The following is a 23,404-nucleotide window of genomic DNA, read 5'->3' as shown; positions in this document are numbered from 1 at the left end:
ATATTGATATTGTCAATGTACAGAAAATACTTTATTACTCCATCCATACATAATAAAACTGGTGAAACCAGTTCAGTTTACCAAAATATCATTTTTATCTAAGTTGACTGTGCCTTGGGTACACTGTAACAAACAATCTCTCCAAAATTCTTAAAATAAATCATCGTACAATCAGAAATGGCGGCAAACATACCTGCCTTGATCATATGAGATTGACTAGATGTTCGACAGAATATCACTTTCTTAGGATCCACAAACAGCCTGTAGTAGCCAGCTATCAGACACGCAAAGTTAGCAGCATCTGGCCACTCCATCAACAAGACCAAGGGCTGAAAAAAAGACAAAGACTGTCCTTATTAATAGGAATAATGGACAAAGCAAACACAAAAGCTTATTAAATTATTACTTTTAAATCTTAGGAAGTGTTGGAGAGGAAGCTTTCACCAACTTGTCATTGCTGTCTTAAAATGAACACCTAATGGAGACACATCCTTTCAATTGTGCTCAATATGTTATTAGGGTTGTCAGTGACATAGACCTTTTAAGAAATGGTATAACAGAATCTAATGTGTGTGCTGTTTTACCTTCACCTCCAGAATGCTGACTTCAACACGAGCGACCCCTTGGTTTTCCCTAAAGAGCTGGATCTTGTTCACCCGACTGAACTCTGACAAAACTGTGGTCAGATTAGTCTTCAAGTCAATGACATGGCTAATCCCATGACGAGGCCCAACAAGGAGTGTGGTGGCAGGCTGCTTGTCACCCTTAAAGACAGAAAAACAAGGCTCAATATGAAATACCCAGCTACCACCCTTATAGTGTTATGGATATTCTCTCTGTATAAATTTTTAGCAGCACTTCATAGTGGGCCTGATTTTAAATTGTGACTATCATGGTTTGTAGGAATTACCTGTGTTAGTCAAAATAATGGACTGTCACTTTGAGGAAATACTTCACTATGATAGAGACCTTGTGGGAAGTATAATGTAATTAGATAGTTTTAAATGTGCTGATAGCTTGGTTTTCCACAAAAGTGCATTAGAAATAGCTGTATCTGTTCCTCAGTTGTACTGGTGCGATGTCTTTACCCCTCAATGTGACTTCCTCATTAAGTTGTGCCTTTAACCCTGAGCACCATGACTGGAAGGGATTTAGATGCCATGCCATTCAAGGAATCTAAGAGACATGTGGTGACACCAGTGAAGCCCTGTTTGTGTCTTTGAGAAGGATTTATTGCATTTTGAATATATGCTGACAGCTGTAAGGATTACAGGACCAGAATTTATTAAAGTATATATTCCACTACAAGCGTGTAGGTACCTTGGTAAATGAGCAGAGAATTGTGCTTCTGAAGACAACTTCAATTCAACTGCCTGTCCTCTGAACCTATGCAGGATGAACTGATTACATGTTTTAGAGGTTGTACACACTACTCCCTTTGACTGACTACCAACTTCGTAAGCATTCATTGTCTTCGGGGTCCATGCTCGGGAACTTTGAACTGCGGATGTGTAAAAAGGATTAAAGTTTACAGTATGCTAAATATGGCTTGTAATATTCGATTTGTGTGCTTGATTTTAGAGTTTTTATTTAGGATTATTCCGATCTAGGTTTTAAGTGAATAAACTGTGAGCCCAGAGCTCATAAAGGAAAACCGACTCATTGAGTGATACAGTGTGATACAGGAAAATCTGTATGAGTGTGATATAATGTACTGAATAAACCATGGCTTTTTGACAGTCTGTGTAAAATATTAAGGATGCTGAGCTGGTCAGGACTCAGACATGAATATTAGCAGTCAGATCATTAATGCAAATGGTGTGAAAATAAACATATCTGCATATACTTAAAGAAAAACAAGGAAATGTAACAGAAATATCCATATTTTAAATTATGAACAACTGTTAATCTAAGTAAAGGAAATTATAAACAGTAGATGCCATTTGTAAACAATATTTGTAAATACTGTTAATATTTTTACTGGAAAATTAATTAATGAATTGCTGAAGTACCAGCCCTACGGTGTTGAACAAGAGACCTCCAAATGGTGGCAGTTCATTAAGAACTCTCATGTACTGCAATTTTGCCTGGATGGCTGGTACCTGTAATGAAAAGAAAATAACATAAATCAACATTATATTATGATTCTGAACTTGAAACACATTTGTTTTAGAGGTGGAGCTATTAAGAACTGTTACAGAACATTATATAAATATACAGGTTCTGAACCTGCTCTGTTTGAAGAATCATTGTCAGGGGGAGGCCGTTTAGGCTACATTGGTACAAGGCAGAAAATAACCTTAGTTGGGACACAAGTCCATTGCAGAACACAATCACAGATACACTCACATGCACTCATTCTGGGAAAGGTTATACTGTAAATGACATTTATCATAACTTGCATGTCTATTGAGAAAACAGACTGACTAAATATGGGGAGAATGTGCAAAGTCCATGTAGAAAATGACAGTGAATGTAATTATCAAACATATCACAATTAGTCCTACAAATTACACTAAAATCTCACTAGGATAAGATTTTTGCCTTTGTAGGATTTAGAAGTAGTTATGAAGTGTCCTACTTCTACTCCCAGCTAGGAATAGAACTTCACATTTGAGAATGAATGACGCCATGATATAACAGCAACATGACCTGAAAATTGGGACTCATTATGGCATTTTGTAGTTTTCTTATAAACTATGAAGTGGGTTTCTAATATTAACGTTAAGGCTTTACCACAAAGATTATGATAACAGTAAGAAAAATAGTTATAATATTCAAAGTAGAAGAAGAACAAAGACATAATAACATAGAATACATCAAGAATAATTTTGTAAGGAGCACCAAGATGGAAAGACTGAGACGCACATTGAACGAGAGTAAAGTACATTAATGGGCATATTTATTTTTTAATGAATGATTGACAGCCGCATGTTCAGAAGAATCTCCTTCCTGTTGTTATGGCCATGGGAAATGCTTAATAAAACAACAGTTACTGGCTTCCGTTGTTTTGTTAATTTTTGCAGTGTTCCCGGTCATCTTCCAGAATTGCACTCCTCTAATTGATCCCTCTTATCTTCTGCAAGGTTCTATTTATCCATTGCTCGTGGAGTCTGAGCCTGCCTTCTTGAACCTTCACGGACTTTTGATATGTAAAGAGATTATTCAAGGGGTTCGTACAATGAAAAGTTCAATTTTCCTGTTTGACATTTTGCTTTTTTCACCCATCCAGCCTTACATATCTTCAGGGAAATATTCTAGTTACTACAGTACAGTTTGTTTCCATGTCCATCTGTATGTTGCTATTATGATATCTCTTGTAAATCACAGTTGTGTGCTCCTCCACACTCAGGGCAATAATTGTTATGTGCGTGTCATCAATCACACCAACAACTCCAAGAAAACTGGTGATTTGCATGAATGTAGCTTGCTTTAACATTACCCCAAGAAGAGTGGTGAAGAGATGTATTAATCTGTATATTACCTCGTGTGTTGTGAGGGCGTTCAAAGTTTGGTGCAAAATTCGACCAATAGTTGGTTGTGACATAATTAATCATTACTGCTGCAATGGTGCATTTTCAATGTGGCCAAAAAATGTAACATTGCCAACACTTTCAATTCAGCTGACAGCGCAAGACTTTTTAGCCTAGCTGGAGCGATCATGTGACATACAAGATTTGTTATGAATATTATTCCATCTCTGTCAAATCAAAATCATTGTCAAGAGTTTCCACAATGTTCTGCCTTTCCTGGGATTTGTGTGCTAATCCCTTCCATCTTCTGGCAGCTTCAATTGCGTCAGTACAGCTCATAAGCCCTCCTAAATTCTGGTGAAGTTAGAAGTAGTTTCCTCAATTAAGAAAATGTAGAAGAAATGCTTTTGATTCTACTCCTATGAGTAGGGACACATTTGCGTCTCTATGAGATTTTTAAACCAGTTAAGACTGTTATCCTTCACTGAGATGCTCTATAAACATGGACACACCTCCCTGAAGCTGGGGGGCAGCAGTGCCAAACACTGCAAAATTGTGTGAACCAGATAAGGTGGCACGTAATAAAAGTAAACAAAATATCACTATATCTCTTTGTTTTTGTAAAACTATCTAATCCAGCTTCAATGCTATTCTAAAAAGTACAAATGGTTCCTGTAAATGGCAAGAATACAGCAGTGTAAAAAAAGGAAAACACCTATTTTGTTGTAGGTTCCAAGGTGAAATAGCCTGGCATTCCGGCTGGGATGGACACTGATTTCTTATCCAGCCAGTAGGATATAATGGAAGGACAGCATGGAAAGAGCTTCACCCTGGTCAGGATGGTTAGCAATCCTTATCCTCTGGAATATTTAGGTAATATGTAATAATCTTTTACAGTTTATTATAAGTATATATATATATATATATATATTTATTTATCAACCTATAACAGAATGATATTTTAAACACAAGGAAAAGGACTGAGTGTAACTCAAGGGTTAATTAAATGCAACTTAAAGCTGAATGTGCAAGAGGTTTTATATATAGCATAAACTGTTAATAAGCATTCTGGTTTCTTCAGACACACCAGAGAAACAAATGCTCAAGCTTTTTTGTCATTCCAATATATATTAACTGTAAATAATTTATTAGATATTTTATATAATACAGGAAATTTTTAAAGATGTTGTTATCTATCTATCTATCTATCTATCTATCTATCTATCTATCTATCTATCTATCTAATCAACAAAGATTATACATAGAACACAATTTTAAAATGCACATATTTTACATTGCATCTTAACACCAGATGGCGCCATTGCACAAAGCATCACAGCCTAGTGTCTTCTTTTCAGCTGCACGTCTGCTGAAGGCCAACTGCAGTCTTGTTAATAGTTGTGCAATTGTTTCAAATATTTCAAAGTACTTTTTTTTTTCTTTTAAATAAGGACGTGTGCAGGTGCACAATGTCATCTATTAAGAATATCAATTTAATTATAAATCAGTGAGATAAGTCTTTTTTGTTATAATATCCTTTAGACTCTTTAATTGTTAATATACCACCAATAAATATATTCCTAACTTTCAGTCTCCACAGAATCTTGTGAGAATGTGCATTGAAGTCTTATCTTCTGTATAATGAACACAGATTTACCTTGTTCCCTGTGGGAGGAGGGTTTTGATAGGCCTTCAGTTGCTGTGAAAGTGATTTGCAGACATTCTTTTCCTTCACTAAGGGAAGTAGTGATGGAGGCAGGAAGGGTTCCAGGCCCCACTCTTTCCTAAGAGAACAAAAAAAAAATCCAAAGCAAATATAGGGTGTATGCATGTTAGGTATATGCAAAATAGATTATATTTTTGTTAAAAAGTAGAGTATTTATGACCCTTTAATATATATATATATATATATATATATATATATATATATATATATATATATATATATATATATATATATATATATATATATTTTTTTTTTTTCTACTGATTTAAACATCACCTAGACTGAGAATATGTTATGAACTGAAAAAGTAAAAGACACAGAATGTAAAACAGGCTCTAAAGAAAAGCATCCTACATTGTATGTCAGTTGTTTCTGAAAAAAAGTGCAAAAATAAAAACCAAAGTAGGTATATGCAAAGATAAAACTTTGGCCTTTATGGTTTTATTACACTTGTTTATGTGCCTTAATAAGCTATACAGAATTCAGCATTAATTTAAAAATGATAGTTTGCTGAAAACAAATACTGCTGGAGAAATGGCACATGTTGCCATAGAGATTACAAATTAGTTAAGATACCAGTTGGAAAGATAATGGCTGAGAGTCATTTAAATACAAACATGTACTAGAAGTGGGGTGAATGCAGCATGGTATCTTCTTAAAATGCAGATCACGTTAACATGCTTTGTCTACAAACCTGTCGTGATTTTAGTAATTCTACAACCTGAGTTCTATATCATGCAGACTTGTCACCTTGGATTAAATTATTGTGAAAACATTTTATTGTTACTTTTATGATATTTCATTTTTGTTTACACTCTAGATTTTCTGCGTTTCTCAGTGGCTGCAGCTTTTTATTATTGTCAATTGTGGGGCAGCAATAGCACATCAGAACAGGTCATCCGCCCGAAGCTAAGCGTGTTTGGGCCTGGCTAGTACTTGGATGGGAGACCATCTAGGAAAAGCTTGGGTTGCTGCTTGGGTTGCTTCTGAAAGCAAAGAAGAGGTGTTGGTGAGGCCATCAAGGGGGCGCTCACCCTGTGGTCTGAATGTGGATCCCAAAGCCCCAGTGCAGTGACAGGACACTGTGCTGCAAAAAATAGTGCCATCCTTCAGATGAGACACAAAATCGAGGTCCTGACTCTCTGTGGTCATTAAGGATCCCTGGGCATCCTTCATAAAGAGCAGGGTGTATCCCGAAGTCCAGGCTAAATTGCCCCCCAATCATCCCCTGACTCTGACTGGGTATCTCTTTCACCACTTAATAGCAAATTTGTGGTGAGCATACTGGTGCAAAAATGGCTACCATCACATCATCCAGGTGGGTGATACACATTAGTGGTGGTTGAAAAGGCTCCCCACTCACTGAAGCACTGTGAGTAGTGAGAAAAGCACTATATAAATATAAAAAATGATTATGTGACTGTCATAAGCAAAGATGTTTGACGTTACAACCTGGAGACTATTTAAGAGCGTGTAACAATACACACTTCATTCAGGTGTTGGGGACAAATAAAAAAAATCTTTGTGGTATTCAAACTTGGTTAACAATTTTGGTTTGAATATTTTCACATTTTTTGATTTTTATTAAAAAGTGGTACCAGATTAAATGAATGGCAACTAGAACAACAGTTGTCTACACCATCAACCATCACATTACATATTCGTGGATCTGGGTAAAACAAACACCCAGGGACACAACATTCATATATATATGAGTAAAATTATGTCCCTGTTCTTGTGGTTCAGGTAACATGGATTCTTCATGCTTCGGAGTCACTTTAAAGTCTATCCTAGTACAGCAGGGTTGGCAAGATGGAAAGTTGCAATCAAACCCTTAGAAATAACTGCTTACACAGTCTGGCTAAAATGGTCTCCCTTATTTTTCCAGCTCCTGTTGATTCAGAATTGCTTTACCAATTAAACATCGTACAGATTACCCTTAAGCACAAACTCCAGGTTCTTTAATTGGCTGGTGGTCCCATTGGTAACCAGAGCATATGACTTTTCCCAAACAAAACTGCAAATTGCATTTTGAACAAATAATGTTTTGTGATCAAAGCTCTGCTTAACACCTCATTTGAAAAGCATAACGCAAGAGTTAGCTTAGGAATTAAGGCACTTGAGGCTTGGGGGTCTTTTAAAAACTGTTTTAGAAAGATTATCCTAAAAATAAATCCACAGTATAACGATGTGGTGGAGGTTTTTAGTGAACTGAAACATTTGGAACTTTCATCATATTGTGTACAGTCTGTGAAAGCTTCATGATGCTCCAACAATGATGGACGGATTAAAAGGAAGAAGTCTACGTGACCATCATCATCATCAAGCCCTTCCGTGAGAACCCTAAATCCAAAGAGGACTGTTTCATTTATGTTAGGTAGAATGCCCAGAGGGGACTGGGCGGTCTCATGGTCTGGAATCCCTACAGATTTTATTTTTTCTCCAGCCGTCTGGAGTTTTTTTGTTTTTTCTGTCCCCCCTGGCCATTGAACCTTACTCTTATTCGATGTTAATGTTGATTTATTTTTTATAATTATGTCTTTCATTTTTCTATTCTTTAATATGTAAAGCACTTTGAGCTACTGTTTGTATGAAAATGTGCTATATAAATAAATGTTGTTGTTGTTGTTGTTGATTGTGCATTTGAGTTATTACACAGTGCGCCATATCCTAAAGGAATGCATTGTCCTGTCCTCAGAAAATAGCTTTGGAAAATGACATTAAGAAAACCTTACAAAATGGATCAATCAGATGACAGTTTGGTACAAGCCAGTTTTTTCTTTCTTTCAGAAGAAAACCATGACACATTATGCCACTGTATTAACTATCAGCACTGTAACAAAACCATGGTGAAAATAACCATTCATTTCTTTATCTTCTTGCTAGATCAAGGAACTGGTTTTACCATATTATCAAAAATACTTTTGATTTTGATTTGGGTGGTTATTAATGTAACACAACATTCAGTATAACTACAGGTCATTTGTTCTTTTCTCAGGATTATTTTTCTTTTTTGTGCCTTCTTTGCTCATCTTAATGTATTTTTTAATATGTATGTGGTAATAATGTGTTTTCTTTTTCTCAATATTCCTCTGTTTATTTATTATTTAGTATCTATGTATTGTGCTTCTAAATTTTTTTAAATTTTTTTGTACATTGTGGGTGGAACCCCAGGAAGCAGGACCACCCTGATGTCATAGCTGAAAGGACTGTGCTCAGCCTGAATATGCTGAGGTTAGGAGAAGATCTTCATTGGCTCATTGATGTTTGGAGTGTGCACTGTTTCTTGTCACTATTGATTTTGGTCCTCCTTTTCAGATTTGAACATTGGATTACCTTTCTAGGCTAGTCCTTTGGCCTTATTTTGTCTTTTTTGTTCTTCTTTTGTTTATATAATTATTTTTTTCTTTTGTAAAGGTTCTACATAGACTTATTTCTCAAATCAGAGTTTTTTTTAGTGGTTTTCTTTCCCTTAAGAGCAATTTTGATACACTTTTGCACTTGCAATAATTTGGACTTGACCAAGCCTAAAGCTTGCCTGTGGAGTTGGGAGGTCAGGCTGCATAGGTGAGGCCTATTCTTAACTGGCCAGGCAAAGGCCCTGACCTGGTTTTATGGGTCTCTTAGAGGCCTCAAAACATTTGTGCATCTTATCTGCCGCTCCATTACAACCGATAAGGAACAACATATTTTACAACAATAACAAAAATAAACATTTATTTCTATAGCACATTTTCAAACACAGCAAGTAATGTAAAGTGTTTTATAAGATATCAAAGAAATAGTTAGAAGCAAAGAAAAAAAAATTAATTAGATAGGAATAATAATAACATATAAAATAAGTAATACACACTTATACTGTATAAGACAGATACAAATTAATAGAGAAGTAAAATTCTTATATATGGAAAGTAAGTGCACAGTAAGTCTCTAGAGATGGTTTCTGATGATAAGTTTTGATGGCCAGGGAGGACAGAAAAAAAATCTCTTAAATGAAAGAGAGATTCTCCTGTGTCTCCAAAAATTAATTTATTTATAAAATTGTGAGTTTCAATATTCCGACAATTTTATTTGGACACCCAAGGCTCAGGAATCTTTTTTATTGGTTGAGGAAAATATTTATTGGAGTATACCGACGAGAAGTGAAATAGTGGCAGGCCGCAAGGATAGAGAATGAGGGGTCAGAAGATGAAATTAAGTTAGTAACATGTTATGTTAAAAGCAATAAATCAAGCTTGTTCTTCTTCAAAAATCAGAAACACAAATATTAATTTGTTTGCCAGAAACCTACACCATACTTTATACAGGATATTCAGAGAGTATCCACAAAGAATAAATATAAAATAAATTTATGAGGTGCAGTGCGAAGACATGATCATTTTTGAAAGGATAGTGTGAATGGTCATTTAACTTACCTTATATACTTGCATTTAAGTTCTCCCGTGGATAAGTCGGGGCTTAATTTTACCGTATACTTTCCAGTAGCTTATAATTTCGGTCGTATAAGTTGAATGTGGAAAACTCATGCTATTGGTCCAAGAGATTATGATATGCTAATGCCCACCTGAGAAAGTAACTACAGAGCACATTGCCTTTTTTTTATGTATTGTGCCTACGTGACCACACGGTAATACCTGAACTATTCCGAAGTGACGTTTGCACTGATTTGTGCTTTTTGTATCTCACACCCTCATACACTAGAACGATGGAGCATTCGATAAGAAGAAAATATGAAGCTGGTTTTAAACTAAAAGTCACTGAAGTGGTGTATCAAAATTCGATGAGTCTGAGGAACTGATGCGAGATTGGAGGAAGCAAGAAGATGTAAAAATATATATATATATATATTTCTAAATGAGGCTGCAAATACTTCCGCATATGGTGGTGTTTACTTAACAAATTAATAAACTTAGTAAAAAAAAGTAACTAAATTATTCCTAAAAAACATATGGACTGTTTACACAGGTGACAGACAGTATTGATCTTGATGAATAATTTGGTGAACAATCAGTTTGAAATATTTAATACTATCAATTGATATCTTACTGAATGTCTACAGCTTATATCAACCATTTGATATTTTCATATGTTCTACAACTCTCAATGGTCCAACAAACACATTATTCATTCTACCAGTAGATTGGAATTATATTGAACCAGTTTAAAACAGTATTACAAGAAAATATTCTACCACACTGAAGCATGAAACTTCATACAGTGTCTTCTTTGCATTTCTTTTACTGAATGAAATTCAATGTATGCTGTAACTGCTAACACGCTGCGATGAAGCACTGACCATGGTCACTGAAACTGAATTTATTATACAATACTGTCCCTCCTACCCTATTCGCTCACCCTTCGTAACACCCCAAAGAACGGCACACATACTAGTGCCACAGCTGTTATTTTCAATTGTGACATTTTCAACATTCTGTTTACCTCACAAACTTGTCTGTATCATTCTCTTGTCCCTCCCCATTTCTGAGATGTGTCTTTGCTTGTCGGTCATTTCAGTTTGTTTGTTTCACTGGTTGTGAGAGGGTAGATGGTGTCATGAGGAAAATGTATTGTATTATCACACCATAGAAACAAAGGCTCTCTGTAATACATCACTGTCGTTCTTTCATATACTACCTCAGTAAATAATGCACTAAACAGAGGGTGGTATATTGTTTAGCACAGAATCTGTAGCTGGATGAACCTGAATTTTACTCTGTGAGCATGAAGGTCAATAACCATGCCAAATAACACATTTTCAACAGTGGAACCCCTTTGATGAGCACCCAAGATCTTCTGAATTTTAGATTCACATTCACATTCACTTGTACAGAGGACAGACAGATTTGTAACAAGTGCTGATACCCTGTAATTCAGCTTTGTTAATGACCACTTAAGTGCAAATGACCGTGAAGAAGATTCTGCTCTTTAGCATTTCTTGTTGTTTGTGTGCAAATAAATGTGCCCCTACAAGGCAAAGTCTATTTTGGATTTTTAAAGAGTGCCAGAGAATAGAAATTCCAAACACAAAATGTAATTGTAATGTGACCAGTTCAGAATTCATGGACCAAAAAAAAAATGAGGATCTTAATTTTCAAAACCAGTCTGTTATTTTAATCTTTAAATCTTTGCAGAAACTCAAATTGATTATTAAAACCAGATTGATTTGTCCTCTTCATAATAAGAAATACTTCTTTCTCTGCTGTCTTTCACAATCCTGATTTGTTCTGCCTTTTGACTTTTCTTCTGACTTAGTCTCTTCACTCTTACTCTCTTCAGTCTTCTTAGCAAAAAAAAAAACAATGGGCTCATATCGACAAACTTTCTTTTCATTTTGTAATTTGTTTTAACGTGTATCTACATAAATTAATTGTTCTTCCAATGATATCTTGCAGTAAGACCTCCAGGGACAAGTCCTTAGCAACAGGCCCCTGTATCACAGAAACACTGGTAGTGCTCATAGAAAAAAACAAGGCACAATCCTGCTAGATACAAATATGACAGTAAAGTAAAATAGCAAATGTCAACTCCAAATGAAAGAAAAAATGGAAATGAAACTAAGTACTACCAGTTTCAAGAACCTCCCCAATAACAAACCATATAAAATGTATTAAATCCTGGATAAGTTAAACAAAATAGTTTAACATAACATATACATGCCACAAGTCACTCCAAATACACACATTCTTTAAATGTTACAATAAATAGGAATATTTAATTATTTCTAGCTTCAGTCAACTTTGAAAAAGTTGGTTGAGATCCAAATAATTTGTTGGTAGCAGGATAAACATTAATGAGGCTTACCATCTATAGGTTACAGACTGCATTCAAAAAATGTTCCAATGCGATGTACCAGAGTCAGAGAACAGAAAGCTTATTAGTCTGCCTGATGTTGTTAGTACCAGTTAGTGAAATGGTGAGAAACTGAGTTATCAATGGCAGAAAAAAAACAAGCTGTCATGTAATACAATAGTTAAATGTGTATTTTCAAATTTATAAAGAAAGAAAAACAAATATGTTAAGCATGGCTCCTTGGGTGCACAGGGGTCCACTTTTTTCTGGGGCTTGGAGGCACTATTGCATATGCATGTAAAGAACAAAGGTATGGTATAAAGAACAGAAAACATTAGGCAAAGGATTAGAGTACAACTCTGGGTCACATCCTCAGCCTTGCACTAGTCACATTGTCAGACAGCTTAACCCTATGTCTTACATAATTGTATTGTCAAAGCACAACTTCACCAGGCAGGCATCATTCAGTTTCATGACTGGTGACTGATGTGACCAGTCCTGTACTTTAAGCTACTAAACTATGTCATAATGGCAGTCAGAAAATTTTTCAGTTGAGGTAGATAGTAGATAAGGCAATGCATTATTATACATGACTGACAGCAGTGCGCCCAAAGTGTTAAATATGGGCTATAGAGAGCTTGGCTAATATGGTGTCCTGCAGGGTTCAGTACATGGACCTTTACTGTTTATACTTTACATACTTCAATTGGGAACTATTATTAGAAAACATGACAATTATTTACACTCACATGCAGATGACACCCAACTATACCTTTCTTTGAGATCAAATGATATTTCTCCAATGGGGTCTTTAATTAGGAAACTAAAGTATAAGCTTGGTCTTTATCATGTTAAAGTTATTTCTCCACAAACATGCCATACATGCATTTTCCATTTAAAATTGTGTTCTAAAGTTAAGTGCTTTCTATAAATTTTACAAAATACATATCTAGTCCTAGCATTTTATAAGGGACTATAAACTATAACTATAAGGGGCATGGGTACCACTAGAAAATAATAGCCTAAAACATACTGAATATTTTCTCTAAAGCTTCAGTATAAGAAATCTGCTGGATTATGTGAATTTCCCCTTGGGATTAATAAAGTATCTATCTATCTATCTATCTATCTATCTATCTATCTATCTATCTATCTATCTATCTATCTATCTATCTATCTATCTATCTAATGAACACAATACTAAGAATGTAGCAGGACCAGTTTACTATGATTTAGTCTTTTGAGAGGAAACTACAGCCCTGGTTGGGTGTGAAAGATTGTTGTGATGTAGTGCACACAGCATGTCATCTTTTAAAATGGTTGAATCGTATAATATTGGTGTTTTTTTCTATAAGCTAATTTACAATGCGTATGTAATTTCAAAACTTTGTTGATTTGAAAAGTGAATGTATTTGTTAAGTTTTTAGGCTTTTGTTCCCATGCATCCTCCATTGCTTTAATTGTAAAACACCAGGGGCTTCATGCATAATGCCGTCCATAGAATTCACACTAAAACATGGCGTAAGGACAAAAGCAGAAATGTGCGTATGCACAAAAAAATCCAGATGCATAAATCTGTGCGAACTCCAGTTTCCACATTCTTCCGCTCCATAAATCCTGGTTATCTTGAAAAGTAACGCATGTGCACGCGCCTGCTGCCACTCCCCAACTATTCCCAGAATTACGCCCCTCTGAATATGCAAATCAATATAAATAGCCCTTAAGCTCAGTGTTCTGTGAAAAGACAATGGCAAAAGCACAGGGAAAATAGAAAAATTTCAACGAATACCAAGTAAAGGCAAGGAAAAACTTACTATTTGTTGGTTTAAACAGTGGTATAAACAACAAAACGAAGTTGATTGAGTGACATGGAGTGTTGGAGAAACTCGAAAGTTCAAGTTCACAAAATCGCACAGTACCCGAAATAAAAAGAAGTTGTCAGAAATCAAAGTCGCTGTGAAAAGGCGAGTCATAACCCACTGTCTGAGTGTCATATGGAAGTTTATTAGGATACAGAGAAAAGAAAAAAACGTAGGGACACTGTGGGGAAAAAAGCTCAAAATGTCAACTTTAATCTCAAAGTTTCCACTTTAATCATGTAGTTTATTTTGTCATTAAAGTAGAACATCAGAAATTTTTATTTTAAAATCGTTTAAGTTACTAGTTTCTCAAATCCCATCATAACTAATGTAGCACATTAAATGCTTTGTTTTGTATATGTTCTTCTATGTGCTGTATGTGTATGAATCACTATGTGCTTCTTAAACTGGCTTTCTCTTTCTCAGACAGGACACAGAATCCATTACATTCGTGATATTACAGCTCTCTGAATAATTTAAATACTGAGATGTATACATGATATAATTTCAGTATTCATATCATATCAATTAAAGCATGTATTTAAACATGGGAACACGGTGGCGCAGTGATAGTGATGAACTGGTGCCGCATCCAGAGATTGTTCCTGCCTCCCGCAAGATGCTTGCTGCGCCATGCGCGACCTTCGATGAAATTATTTATTGCAGCAGTACTGACTCTTTCAAACATATTAACCCCCGATTCCTGTCCTTCCTTTTCTTTCTCCAAGTAACCAATCACCACACAATCAGCTCTAATAGACATTAAGCCAACTGTAAGCTTAGAACTCTGATTTTTCAAAACATTTAAGGAATATTGAAATATCTTCGTAGTACAAGTTTAATTATTCCATCCATCTATCCTTCCAGTGTCGCGCCAGCCCCATCAAGAATACAGCGCGAGACAGGAACAATTCCTGAACGGGGCGCCAGTTCCTTGTTAACGCTGCGACACCGTGTCCTCACATGTTTAATTATTAAAACATAGATTATTTAACTGTTAACATTTTATCTGTATAATGTAATAAACATATTAATGTCAGTGTATATGATAAAGCCGCGTCAGGGATGTGGATCTAAAAAAAGAAATGGAAAACACACTGGAGAAAAAGCACTGCTTTGATGCTGGGTGCTGCCAGTTTGCAAAATCGAGCAGAGAACTTGTGTACGCCAGGATTTGAGCTACTGTGAAAATGTGTGTGGCTTTACGCCAAGTTTAGGTTTTATACATCGTGATTTGAACTTGGATATGGGAGTACGCAACATTTTTGTGCGTACGTACCGTTTATACATGAGGCCCCTGTTGTGGCACTTAGTGCCTTTACTCTACTGCCAAGCTGCAGTCCTTCCCATGAAAAACTCATGGGAGCCCAAGAACCATCAAATGAAAGAATTCTGCCATTGGATTGGACAGCTCAGCACAGACTACTTTAGAATACACAGGAGAGGGTGGGTAGTCTACAGGGCTGTCACTGTGTCTGACTTTGTCTGACTTTAGTTTTGACTTTCTCTGTTAAAATTAACCATGGACCCCCAGAGGTTTATGCTGTCCAGGGATGCTCCTGACTAAAGTTTTGTTTTCTTTCTCCTGTTGTGAACTGACCATAGTCCATAGTTCAACAATGGTCAGATATTGTTAGATTCCATTTATGTTAATCAGTTTTAAACTACTTTATTTTTCTATCTGTTTAAACAAATATTTGTCTTTATGTGTACTCATTATGCAATTTGTAAAATTTATATTTGAACGTGTCCCAGCATTCTGCACTATCACTCACAGAGTCATGTAAGAGCTAAATCCTTTATGTTAATGTTAATGGTAAATTTACCTTAGTTTTTGGTTAAGTTTGAACTTGAACATAATATAGCTTTAATGGGGTATTAGGGGTAAACATCACAAGTAAACATAAAGCTCTATATCAACAAAATTTCGTCGTCTGCATGGAAAAAATTAAACAAGACTTGCATAGATGGTCAACCCTTCATCTCATACTAGCTGGAAGAATTAACACTGTTAAGATGAATATTCTTCCTAAGCTCCTTTTTTTATTTCAAAACATACCAATATACATTAATAAATCGTTCTTTAAGCAATTAGATTCAACAATAACCTCATTTATTTGGAATTCTAAACATCCACGCATCAAAAGAGCGACCCTACAAAGACAAAAGGCAGAAGGCGGCATGGCTCTACCTAACTTCCAGTTTTATTACTGGGCGGCAAATATACAGGCGATAAGAACCTGGACACAAATAGAAGAACATACACAGGCATGGACCGCAATAGAAGTAAAATCCTGCAGTACTTCTTTGTATTCCCTGCTCTGCTCCAATAAACACACGTTATCGGCAATACACTAATAACCCAATTGTGCTCCACTCACTTAGAATCTGGAACCAATGTAGAAAGCATTTTAAGACGGAGAAGCTTCTTTCTGTGGCACCTCTGCAAAAGAACCACCTCTTTCAACCCTCACAAACATATGCAGTTTTTAATATCTGGAAAAATTTGGACTTAACTTGTTAAGAGATCTTTATATAGACAACGTCTTTGCATCCTATGAACAATTACAGTCCAAATTTAACATTCCAGCTACAAATTTCTTTCACTATCTTCAAATCAGGAACTTTGTTAAACAGAACCTTCCAGATTTTCCTCATCTTGCACCCTCATCCACGCTGGAAAAAGTATTGCTCAATTTCAAGGAGTTAGACTCCATCTCTACAATATATAAAATCCTTTTACAATCCCTTCCTTTCAAAGATCCAAGAGGACACTGGGAAAATGACCTCTCAATTAATATATCAGAAAAGGAGTGGAAAGTAGCAATGCAGAGAATTCACTCAAGCTCCATATGCAAAGCATACAATTATACAACTCAAAATTATATATCGAGCACATCTGTCTCGACTAAAACTCTCCAAAATGTTTCCAGGGCATGATCCAACCTGCGAACGTTGCAACCAAGCCCCAGCCTCACTGGGTCACATGTTCTGGGCCTGCACCAAATTAACATTATTCTGGACAAAAATTTTTAATTACCTCTCAGACAGTCTTGGACTCACAATCCCTCCTAACCCATTAACAGCTGTGTTTGGGGTTCTTCCAGAGGGTCTTAAAGTGGAGAAAGACAAACAAATTGTGATTGCATTCACTACACTGTTGGCACGCAGACTTATTCTGATAAACTGGAAGAACCCAAACTCTCCTCTTTTAAGTCAGTGGGAAACCGATGTGTTATACTATTTGAAATTGGAAAAATCAAATACTCAGTTAGAGGATCTGTGCAGACTTTTTCAAAACATGGCAGGATCTAATCAGTAATATTTTGAAATGAGTTTATAAAGCACAGAGAATTTGTTGATTTAGGTATTTTTAAAAGCCTTAAATTTTACACCGTTTGGCTTGCTCTCTCTCTCAAGGGTGGGGATCGATCTGTTCTTAGCATAATTCTTTTTTGTAAAAACTTGATTACTATGTATTGATTATAATAAAATTAATAAAAAAAATAATAAATAAAAAAAAAAATCTAGCTTTAATGGTTTAAGGCAATGGAATGTTCTTAATGTTGTGTCATAATAGGATAGCCCTTAGATTGAAGTTAGACAGCTAAAGAGAAACATGAGCTGTTAGTCAGGTAGGCATTAAAGACAAACAGTTTTACGACCATATGTACAAACACAGAAATCTTCAGAAATGTAACCTAGATACTTAAGCCTCAAGTAGAATATCATCAACAAGAAGTTTCCTTTCTTCCCTATTTTTGTGTGCATTAATTTTGTATGAAGTGTTTTTTTTTTTTTTTGAAATTCACTAAAATCCTTTAAACTAAGATTGTGGATTGTCTTCTTGCACAATAAGTCATAATGTTGAAGGAATGACTTTTTAGTAACTACATATTAACTATTTTGAACTACATGGAAATCCTCAACCAACACAGTTACAAGTGGTATACAATAATAAATTGTATTGAAATGAATAGTACACGGTGGAAAGTAAATAGAAAAAACACCAAGTTGTTAAAGGGTTAGTACTGTTTCTCTCCTAACTGACTCTTATTCCAGAAAAGAGTAGAAATTGTTATGAATAATATGGGATTTGGTAGCCTCTTAATTGCATATTTTTGTCTGCTTGTTAATTCAGAAGAATTACCTGACTGAGGCTAAGGAATTCTTCACAACTGTGAATAATAAATCCTTGCTGAACAAATCTGCAAAAATTAATGAATGAAGACTTGTTTTCCACATGAAGGACCTCTTAAAGAAGTATGCTTAGTTGTCTGTAGTTGGAACATCTCTGCAACCTAGCAAACCTTTTCAGCCATTATTTATTTGTTTTTTGCCTCTCCGATTAAAGGACACTGTGGTGCATGTGTATTTTTAACCAGGACAAAATTGCTATGTTATTTGGGAAATGACTGAGAGGATAATCTGCTTCTCACACATTTTATATACTACAATATATACACACCACTGCTTGGTATAATGAATCAAAACAAGACATTTGCAGACTTAAAAAAGACATTGCTTTAACCTGGCACCTTCCCCTCTGCAAAATCCCTGTTTGTTCAAGCGCTTCATCCATTAATCAGGTCCCACTGGCTCAGGTGTCCATGTATACAATGGTGTTATTAATATTGCACGGGTGACACTTGAGTTTAGGTATCCATTACAAGCATTTTTTAATAGTCTGCATTTTATAAACCATAAGCTCTTTTAACTGGATCTAATACACCAAAATATTATGATGACGTACAGTATATTAAGAGTTTTATTACTTGTAATGATAATTTATTAGTGCTATTATTGCTAATAGCCTAGTTCACAATGTTACTAGACGCTTATAATCCTTTCTAATGGATACCTACAGTGTGACCATTACATTTATACATTTTGTGGGCACAGTGCTGAAATAAAATGATTTTTGGGTCACTGAAACTTTCATTTTCATTTTCTAATATCCTTTAATAGTTGTTCAATTTTTATTTTGGACTGGCCAGAAATATATCGTATTTACTCAACCCGAGGGGGTTCAATTACAGTATACATAAGCATATATAAGAATGAGTGGCAGAAAAATGGCTTGGAAAGAAACGGAAAAGACAGCTAAAACTTCATCAAGTCCAAGTTCAAGGTACGGCCTGCCAGAGTCTGACCTGGAACAGACAGGTGAAAGCACAGACTTCCTGGGACCCGACGCTGCTGCATCGTCTCCAGCTGAGAGCGAAAGTGGGAGCGAATGTGCAAGTGAGTTAGGCCAGGAGAACTCGTTCATTCCAGAAGGCTCATTGAAACTGAAAATGGCCTCACCTTCTGTGCTGTCAACTACCCACCGTGAGTCAGTGGCATGAATCCAACTGGGCTTGTAGAAATATACTGAGACAGCAATGTTCATTACTTTTCTATCTGCCATATCTCTGATGATATTTATAATTCAGATTCCTTTAATAAGCTGAAGAAACTGGGTGCTAAAAGATCTTATAATATGTATATATGTGTAAGCTTCTATGAACTGTTGCCAAATGTTCAATAAATACAGGCATAAACAGTCTTGATGTATTAAATACATTTACTACTAGTCATTAATATACTAAGCATGCTATGTGCAAATATATGTTAAATGCTGTCTGAACCACTGCAAACCTATAAATGATACATACACAATGAATCTTAATTAATTCCATTATAATTATTCACTACTGACCATAAATAATATAATGGAGCATATTTTGGCAGTCACTTCGGCAGAAGTTTAGCAATCAAAATTGCTAAGCTAAAAAGTGAAGCTATCAAATAATCATGAAGAAAGGTCAAAGGTAAAAATCAATAAGAATTGATATTATTGCCACGAAATTAAAAGCTGCCAAGATGTCCGTTTGCATTAAAAAGATAACATCTCTGAGATACAAAATGCATTATGAAAGATGACACTTACTCCACATTCTTCAGAGATATTTTTTGGTTAGGTCTGGCAGCAGAGACAGTGATGTAGATATGCAACGCTGTGAGCTTAAGAGTCACTTCCGACTTCCAGTCTGAGCCCAGTCTCTCTTTAATCACATCATTGCGGCTCTAAGGAAAAATAAAAATAAAATTTGTCTGCAAAATCAGTCAATCATAAATTAATGCATCCGTCTTTCTGTCATTATAAGGTCTTTGATAAAGAACAGGAAAGATGACCTCTACATATCACTAAAAATTCTCCCCATCCTTTGTTTTTCCTTTCCCCACTTTTACCTTGCTTATGTTGCAGAAAGCTGCAGCTTGTCCTGGCAGCAAATGATACAAGGCAGGAAACATTTTTCAATTTTTTTTCCAAGTATAACTTTTTGTCATACATATTTGAAGTACTTTTTTTAATTTCACTTTTGAAAAAAAAAAAACTTTTGTTAGTGTTGTGTATTTGTATGTTCAGCAACAAGTTAAATTTATATTAATGTTGATTGACATTCCCGTTGTTGGTAATTTCCAGTAAAATGTTAGTGGTTGGGATTTTAGAAGGAAAAGGAAGTTCTTAAAAAAAGGTATTTTGGTCTTTTTCTGAGAGAACCTAATGAGAAAACTGACACGATTTTACAGTTATTAAAAGCTATAGTTGAGAAACATTATCAATGTCGGTGTGTCGTCAATCGATTTTATAGCTAGGGTAACAAGTTCAGTGTTTGTTCTGTCAAGTGGTGCTGTTTATTTGGTATTTATTTCATTTGATATACTTCATTAATACCTGAGAGGAAATTGTCTTTTCATGTGACCTTAAGAATAATAGGATCAGCCATTGTACAGCTCCCCAGGAGCAATTTTCAAGTTAAGGACCCTGCTCAAGAGCCCAACAGAGTAGGATCCCTTCTGACAGTAATAAGATTTGAACAGGCAACCTTCCCGATATCATTGCAGATCCTTAGCCTCTGAACCACCAGTTTGAGCATTTGCTTAACCCTTTCTTGTGTATGGTACAGTGATCAGTGAGTTGGTTTCACAAATGCAATCCAAAGATGCAAAATTCTTAGGTTAAATGGCATCCTGGTCTTTGCCTTGCACCAATGCCACCAGGATCAGCTCAGCTCCTGTGATTCTATAATGGAAATAAGATTAAGGAAATGGTTGGATACACATGGATAGTCTTTCATCTCTTTAATATAACATCAAATACAAAAGCATAACAAAGAAATCAAACAAAATCAAGAAGTGATACTTTGATTCCATATAGGGTGTCTTCTGTTTAGACATTCACTGAGTATGGCTATCTTATCTAAAAGCGAGAAAAATTGCTCAGAAATAAAATCACAGTCATCAGCACCTGGATGTAGAGGTACTCAAAAGCAGCCGGGTCTCTTCTCAGTAAATCTGCCGGATCCTTTGGGAAAAAGCAGATACGAAAGAGACACTTCATTCCTTGGAAGTAGGTCCGCTGCACCACCTGAGAACAGAGCAGTCCGGGTTATTGTTCACATAAATCAGGTTGTACTTTTTACCATCTCTTGTTATTGTGTATTACTTTTGATCTCTTGATATAACAATAGAACATAAGTGATTTCAATTACACCCATGACAGAACAGAATGAGCTTTTAATAATACATTCTGATTCATGGATATTTCTTTGATTTTGACACACTTCCTCATATTATGATATGCCTCACTGAAAGAAACAATCACGCTGCATTCATATATTCTGTGCATTTTTTTCAAATATTCATCTTTGACAACATTTGAACAGCAGCAGTTGTATTTATATGAGAAATAAAATGATTTTTTTTTTTAAAAAGGAGCAATACTGTGGAATCCAGGCTATATAGAATGCTTCAATTAGTCAGTTACTGCTATGTAACAAGATCTTAAGGAACACAATTTGGGCTTAAGGCAAAGCACCAGTGACGTTTTAGAATTGGGGCTACACATAATGCATCCTTTAGTGACTTATATATAATAAGACCTTGAAAGAGTTCTATGTACAGTATGTCTCATAGCAATAAGTGACTACTGGAAACACTATAGCAAATCCTTAAAACCTCTGTGCTGCAGATAAAATGTAATCAAGGATCTGTATTAAATGAAATAATAATAAATGTGACCTGTATTAAGCATTGGCATAGTAATCTGCTAAATAACAAATGTCATGCTTCTCAGGTGGGAGGACAGTTCCTTTGATGTTGCAAGCAACTCTGTGTAGATGAAACTGAAGCAGCAGAAATGGCATGAATTAGAGTCAGAATTTCTGCCATGGCACAGCATGTTCTTTTTGCAGCTGCACTGATGAAAACAGAATCTTGCTTCCACCCATAGAAACACTACAATCCACTCCAGTGGGAAGTGTGAGCTCTTGAATACACTACAGATGTAATTGCATGGGATGATGAATGGCCATGGTTGACGTGAGTGTGCTTTAAACTTGCTACTGTATCTCTCTGAAGCCTTTTAACTGATTAAAAACTTGAGAACATAAGAAATGCAAATTTAGACTGACATGATCAAGTTGGATGTACCAAAGGAAATAAAATAACATTCTCAATCTGGCTAAATCTTCTTCAGGATCACGTGGGGCCGAGGTCTATCCTGTTAGCACTGAGAATAAGACAGGAAACAGGTACCAGTACATTACAGGGCCCAGTTATGCACGGACCCACAACCAACCTTAACCAATTTGGAATTGCAAGTTAGCCTAATCAATATGTTTTTATGGATGTGGGAGGAAAACCCTCACCAATGTGAGGACAACATGGACACAAGAGTCAAACTTTGGGTGCTGGATCCATGAGGAGAAACATAAAGGAGTCTTGTTATTAAAGTAATGGTAGTAAATTGTGAAAAGGTTTTGCAAATTATATTCTTTTTAGTCATTTTAATCTACTTCATTCTGTATCTATATGTAACTCCATCCATCCATCCATCCTTCCATTGTCATATTTCTCATTTTTTTAAGCGGATAATCTTCACTAGTCTTTTTTCCAATTAACTATTACTGATTTGGTGAATTATGAGTTAAAGGTTGGTATGTGACCCAAGACTGTGACTGTCTTCCTCTGTATTCCAACTATAATATCTTTGACAAACTGGTCTAAGGGTAGACACCAGACAGAGAAAAATCTATAAATGACCATCAAGTTATTCTCATTTAATCACAAAGGATCTTGCCTGAAACTGGTAAACTGTGAGCAGCTCCTTGAGACCTGGGTATGGTGTTCTCCAGTTAGAAATTTGGTTGTCAGGTAAACTCATGTAACCTGAAGGGATCATCACCCATAAAGTGAAGGATGACATAAGAGTGGGCTGAATCCAGAACTACCACACTGTGACAAAGGAAACAGGCCTGTGGAATGCAGAATGTTAACTTCTCCTTTGCAAAATAGCAGAAGCTCATAGGAGAGGTTGAAAAGAAAAGCTAGATATAATCAGATTCATTGCTACAGAGACTATTGACTCTAGTCAACCTTCTTTATCTATTTATCTCTCCCTCTTCTACTTTGAAATTACAAAAGAGAGGCCCCTTGCAAATGGGTGAACTCTTACAAACCTCCAGCTATACAGTTGACGTTTGTTCCAGTGGACAGAAGGTTTGCTTCAG

The 23,404-nt window shown here is 35.7% G+C and overlaps 1 protein-coding gene across 7 annotated transcripts in view; it reads right to left on the bottom strand.

Annotated features, from left to right (window-relative positions):
- Window positions 1–23,404, bottom strand: part of frmpd3 (FERM and PDZ domain containing 3) — a 781,596-nt gene that overhangs the window by 8,718 nt on the left and 749,474 nt on the right. For all 7 annotated transcript variants that reach the window (XM_039765859.1, XM_039765862.1, XM_039765860.1 and 4 more), the window contains 6 exons: window positions 21,142–21,261; window positions 19,780–19,916; window positions 5,131–5,257; window positions 2,013–2,102; window positions 585–764; window positions 194–329 (listed from right to left, as the gene is read on the bottom strand). In XM_039765859.1, the coding sequence (XP_039621793.1) occupies window positions 194–329; window positions 585–764; window positions 2,013–2,102; window positions 5,131–5,257; window positions 19,780–19,916; window positions 21,142–21,261 (790 nt within the window). The remainder of the gene's footprint in view (window positions 1–193; window positions 330–584; window positions 765–2,012; window positions 2,103–5,130; window positions 5,258–19,779; window positions 19,917–21,141; window positions 21,262–23,404) is intronic.

The sequence above is a fragment of the Polypterus senegalus genome, chromosome 10 (assembly GCF_016835505.1).
Source record: "Polypterus senegalus isolate Bchr_013 chromosome 10, ASM1683550v1, whole genome shotgun sequence".
NCBI lineage: Eukaryota > Metazoa > Chordata > Cladistia > Polypteriformes > Polypteridae > Polypterus > Polypterus senegalus.
Note: the sequence above shows the minus strand (reverse complement) of the source record. Positions and strands in the feature narration are given on the sequence as shown.